Raw genomic sequence first — 5,910 nt, 5'->3', positions numbered from 1 at the left:
TATATATATATATATATATATATATATAATTGAGCTAGAATATTTTTAGAAACACCAACCCCTTGGTGCCTCTAAGTTTCTATCCCTTGGATCTACTCTTTGATTACTAATAGCCTTTGGATCAAACACTATTCCACCTACCACCACCTACCACCATCATCTCAACCTCACATCTCTTCATCCAATGGCTAAAAACTCAAAAGCACTACTTTCATGGTGCTTTTGAGAGTATTCTAGCTCAACTCTCTATATATATATATAGAGTCCGGCTGCTATGCTATCAATAGCACTAATTATTTGGTGCTATTAAGTTTTCTGCCATTAGATTAACCCTTTTGATTATTTTTACCTGTTAGATTATACTATTCAACCAACCACCCACTCAACCCTAGGGGGACCGCATCATCCTAACCGCACATTTCTCAATCCAAGGGTTAAAAAACTAATAGCACCAATAGCTTAGTGCTATTGATAGTATTCCAGCCTAGTTCTATGTATAGAGTCCGGCTGCTATGCTATCGATAGCACCAAGTACTTGGTGCTATCAAGTTTTCTGCCGTTAGATTAACCCCTTTGATTATTTTTACCGGTTAGATTATACTATTCAACCAACCACCCACTCAACCCTAGGGGGCCCACATATATAAATTTGATGTTATATTTGAATTTGTATTTTAAAAATTTAGATTTAATATAATATATTTTGAAATATTGAAAAAAGAAATAATTGTTTCGGGTTCAAATTTTCGAGTTCGGTTTTGGGTTCGGGTTCGGGTTTCGTATATTTTGTCGGGTTCGGATTTGAATATGAATTTTTAAGATCCATCGGGTTCAAGTTCGAATTTTTGAAAATCAATCCCGAATCCGACCCATTGACATATCTAGTATGGATAGTCTCTTCCGTCTTATCTTGTCGTTTCCTTGATTGAAGATCCTATCCCATAGATCTCGTGCCTCTTTCTGGGGATCGGCTAGCAACTCCGGGCATTCAGCGTTGAAGAGTAAATATTTGACATACACACAGTTACGAAAGAGGTGATCGCATGTTTCCGGGGCATTAGCGCAAAGGACACAGACGTTCTCTTTAGGCCCTATCTAAATGTGTAATCTATCCGCAGTAAGAAGTCTGTTAGATAACAACAACCAAATGAATATCTTGATTTTGATTGGGATTTTCAGTTTCCATAAGAACTGGCTCGTCCGATCACGTCGACCAGCGTCTGTAAAAAATTTAGTAGAATAATTTGACTGTAAAGTATTGATTTGATGTCCAACGTCAGTTGACCGGACTCAATAATTTGACCGTAGAGTATTGATTTGATGTCCAACGTCAGTTGACCGGACTCGATAATTTGACCGTAAAGTATTGATTTCCCAGTCCCGAGTCCCGAGTCCCGTGTGCTGAATGGATTGCGGGGTTGTAGCATGCCCTTTAACTGCGAAAGGAAGTTGCTTTAAACTTTTCTTCCTTGTTTTTTAGCAGCCCTTTCCATTGACTTGTGACTATTAAGAAATTTGAGATTTGATTGTTCCCCTTCATGCCAATTAAGATAGGAGAGCTGTGAAAATTTTCTTTTTTTTTTTCTTTCTTTTTTTTTGTCACTTGGAAGAGGGGGAGAGAATACTTTTCTATTATACACGCAATAAACTAAAAAAAAAAAAAAAAAGGTAATCTCAAAGTAAGTTTCGAAAATCACCGGTAGCTTAGTGGTAAGACACTCGAATACTGATTTTTAAAAAATAATAATAATTAAATATGTAAAGAGAATTTATGTGAAGTGCCAAATCTCTGAATAAAGATTAAACTTTTTTTTAAAAAAAAAAGTTATATTTTCTGAGGATATTTTCAAGCGCTTCGAATTTTCAAAGTCATAATAAGCGGTCAAAATCTAGTACACCACTTATGAATCTATCCCCTCTTAAATTCTCTGCTTACATAATTGTATTGATAATTAATTTAGAAGGAAAGGGATGTGATTTAGACCACCAGATGCTTCCCTTTTGAAAGCTTGAGGAAAATGATGCATTTGACTACATAATGGGATCTAAAATTAGTAATAACCCAATAAATAAATAGTTTGAACACGTGAAAACTACAAATAGTTTTAGGCGTAAAACTCAATCCAAAATTTTGACACATCACATGGCCTTTTGATGCGTGCACCCATAAAATCAATATTCAAAGTAATTACTTGATGGATCATTAAAATGGAATATCTAGAAATGTCAACTTTGGTCCTGTTTTATACGTAGCCATACGCAAATTTACATGACAAATAAATAAATAGAAAGGGTTAAAAGGAAAAAAAAAAAAGTGATAGACCAAGTTGAGCTTCAATGTAATTTGAGATGAGATCATCATTAGTTTCAAGAATGATTTAAAATAATCTTTTATTGCAGTGAACACCTCCTCCTAAGGTGATATTATTATTTAGTTGATTTTTTGTTGTTTTTAAAGTTCGAATGGTGATCTTAAGTACCAAAATTTAAGTTGGTTATTAGAGCACTTGAGATATTTTCGAAGCTTGAGTATTCTATAGTGTCACCTAAATATATAATTCCTTTTATTTTTTTATATTTTGTTTTGGATCTTTTGATCTGATTCAGTCGGCCTAGCCTACTATCAAATTGTGGGCTCATTAATAATTCGGCTAAGCCCAAGAAGGCCCATTAATCATGGACATTTGTTGGGTTCCAACTTCTTGAGTTAATTAAATAAATTCCAGGAACTAAAATTGAACCATTTTATTAGTGATATTTGTGATTCGAATCCAACTAGACCGCAATAGTTAGTCTCACCAGTAATTTAGAAAAAATTGGGAAACAAAATATAGTCACATATGTCCTACATTTTATAAAACTAATTGCTCGATTGGATTAACTTTTCCTATTTTGTTACAAATTAGATGAAAAAGGTAAGTTGAGAATTGGAACGAGCCCATTGGGCCTGTTATGAGATGGACTATACAGGTTGGGTTGAGTGGTTAACCCACTAAAAGGAAGTAACCTCACTGGTTAAAAGGGCCAAAAAAAAAAGAAGAAGAAAAAAGTGTCCTAATCAAAACAGAGTTTGAATAAAATGAAACCAATTCGCCAACTAACAAAACTATTTGTTAAAAATAACATCTTATTGTTGCATCGAAACATATAAATATCGATTAACCTGGCTAATATTGAACTAGATAAAATGAAATGGTCGAATAATTGACAAATTAGATTATTCGGGAATATACATTGAATGTTAAAATTACGCATTGAATTTATGATAGTAGATCCATAATCAAAAAAAGTTATCATGATTGTTTCAGAAGAAATGAAACAAAAAATACGATAAAATTAGGACGGATATTATAGAAGGTGGCTAAAATTATCTGCTATATCTGTTTGACATATCTTTTGGAATATTTTTTTTTCCTTCTTTTTTTATCTCTTTTTTAATACATTTTTTATTGCTTAAAGTGATGTCATATGTCATGTACGCTTAGTTCATTTCGCTTGATGAATAAAGCAGATAGCTTCCAACCTATTTCTCAAAAAAAAAAAAGAAAAAAGTGATGTCATATGTCACTACAAGTGTAGAGAGAGCTAAGGTCTTAGCTTTACAGAGAGAGAGAGAGAGAGAGAGGTAAGGTACTTTGTACGAAAAGTGCTAGGCCTCAAAACATAATAGTTAATATCATTTTCTTTCGTTTTTGTTGCCCATCCTCACATACATGATACATCAGGCTAAAAAGTAGTCAGATAAGTCCTTTAAACGATGGAAAAATCCGATTTTTTTGGGGGATTCCAACTCCTCTACTCTTTTAATCCAGCAATAAGCGCATCAACATGTTGAATTAAGCGTATAAGGAAGGAAAAGGAAGAGGAGATTGGTAGGCGAAGATGAAAAATACCAAAAACTAAACGAAGAGGCGGGAGAAACCCTAGAGGTCAAATTTTAGTGAATATTTAGTCAACGGGATTCGAGAAGCGCGATACAATTAGGGATGTTAATGGTCCGAGATGGGCCTAAAAAATATGGGCCAGTTTGGGCCCAAACTAGCCCAAGGAAGATATTGTCCGAGGGGCTATTAAAGTCGGTGATGATAAGTGAGCGGACGCCGACTATAATATGAATGAAGGGCATGTAAGTCGGCGATCTAGCGCACTCAGTTGACGATTTTATTTCTTATTTTCTTTGTTTTGAAAGGAATACAAAAAGAGTATTATTTGTGATTATTGAACGAGTTTGGAGCCATTAACACATACTGCAGAAAGAAGTGATCGTATGCACATTATTCAATCTAGTCTTTTTTTATTTGTTAAATATTTTAGTGGATGTAATTAAATAGAAGTAAAAGTATGGCCAAATAGACACTTACACTATATGTCTCAAAAGTTATATCATTAGAATTTGTATTGATGTAGCTTATGGCTTCAATAATGTATAATTGCATTCAGTAAATAAAAATAAAATTTTCATTTTCTTAACCAGTAGAGGGAAATGAAGTGTGGCTTTTTCTTTGGTTTAAATTTCGAGCTAGAAAAGCTTTTTTTTAACTTTTTAGAAGCAATGTCTATAATGAAACTCGGTTTTCCTTGCATGGTTTTCTCCGGTTTGATTTTACTCCGGTTTTAACAAATAACACACAAGAAGATTACTACAGCTAATTCACTGGCAAAAGAAAAAAAAAATCCTGATAATAGACTCATATTTTAAATAATACTATTGACTCGAGGAACGTTCAATGTGGAATATGAATTTTCCTCATGCTTAATTATAAATATCTTCACAACAAATCCAAGGAACAAATATACAAGTTTTATAGACAGAAAGAACTCACAAGAATTCGAAAAACGAAATTTAGAGGATTGAAAAATGTATCTCTAGGAACAAATGATCAAATAGCAAGTCACATGCTCAGCAAAAATGATACTCAAAATCTTGTGTAGTTTCACCTTCCCTCACTGATAATTGAGCTCATCAGCGATTGCGAAGGCAACGGCGTTTCGACCGTTGTATAAGCTCCCGTTCTCAAGCCCGATGGTGCACTAACTTGGTTGCTTGACGGTTGCTGCGCTGACGGTCCGGAGGAGCTCTCGGAGAAGTAGCTTCTGCTTGCGTCCTTGAACTGAAACTCGGTTAAGTAGCTCGGCTTCGTAGTCACCTTGCTCACCTCGACATTCCCCGCCAGCATGGCAACAACCGTCGACATCGGTGGCCGTTGCAGAGGCGACGCCTGTGTGCATAGAAGAGCAACTCCGATAACACGAGCCGCCTCTTCCTCGTTAAATGATGTTAGTCTTGGGTCCACCATTTCCAACGCGTGCTTGTTCTCATATAAATGCCATGCCTGGGACCAAAGAGAGATTGTAGCATTAGAGCACAAAGACCGATTTACGAGCCCATTATATTGGAAAAAAATGATTAGGATTCAGCTAGTTTGCACAATTAGCTTACCCAGTCAAGAAGATAAACCTTCTCCTCCTCAAGGCTCGAATCTGAATTTGGCCGTCCGGTTACCAACTAACCTGCTTTGCGAAACTTTATACAAACCCACAGCGTTCTCCAGATCGGATAGATGTGCTCCTCAGGTCGCAATCTTAACATGTAGCTCTGCAGTTTCGGTCGTTGTAGGATGAGCTGCGTCTAGAATTGGGTTTTTAGAGTCTGAAACCCGAGCGCTTCGAAATACTACTATTTTGCTGAGTGTAATCGTGTTCTTAACGACCTTGTTACATTCCTGGAAGGATACTCGAACAAGAAGTTTAAGAGCAACACGCTAGAATATAACCTAAATGCTGTTACTACATGATTTCTACGGATGAACTAAGAAAGTGTTCACCAATAGAGCGTGGTCTCATACGGTACTCTCCTGTAGACTGACTTTTTCGGCTGCACAAAAGTAAGCCACAGCAACGGGACCTTCA

The 5,910-nt window shown here is 35.8% G+C and overlaps 1 protein-coding gene across 1 annotated transcript in view; it reads right to left on the bottom strand.

Annotated features, from left to right (window-relative positions):
• LOC109719976 (probable LRR receptor-like serine/threonine-protein kinase At1g56130) overlaps positions 4,935–5,910 on the bottom strand; it is an 8,581-nt gene continuing 7,605 nt past the window's right edge. The window contains exons 21-22 of the mRNA XM_020246833.1: positions 5,441–5,506; positions 4,935–5,333 (exon numbers count right to left, since the gene is read on the bottom strand). Coding sequence (XP_020102422.1) covers positions 4,935–5,333; positions 5,441–5,506 — 465 coding nt within the window. The remainder of the gene's footprint in view (positions 5,334–5,440; positions 5,507–5,910) is intronic.

This window comes from Ananas comosus, linkage group 14, assembly GCF_001540865.1.
Source record: "Ananas comosus cultivar F153 linkage group 14, ASM154086v1, whole genome shotgun sequence".
NCBI lineage: Eukaryota > Viridiplantae > Streptophyta > Magnoliopsida > Poales > Bromeliaceae > Ananas > Ananas comosus.
Note: the sequence above shows the minus strand (reverse complement) of the source record. Positions and strands in the feature narration are given on the sequence as shown.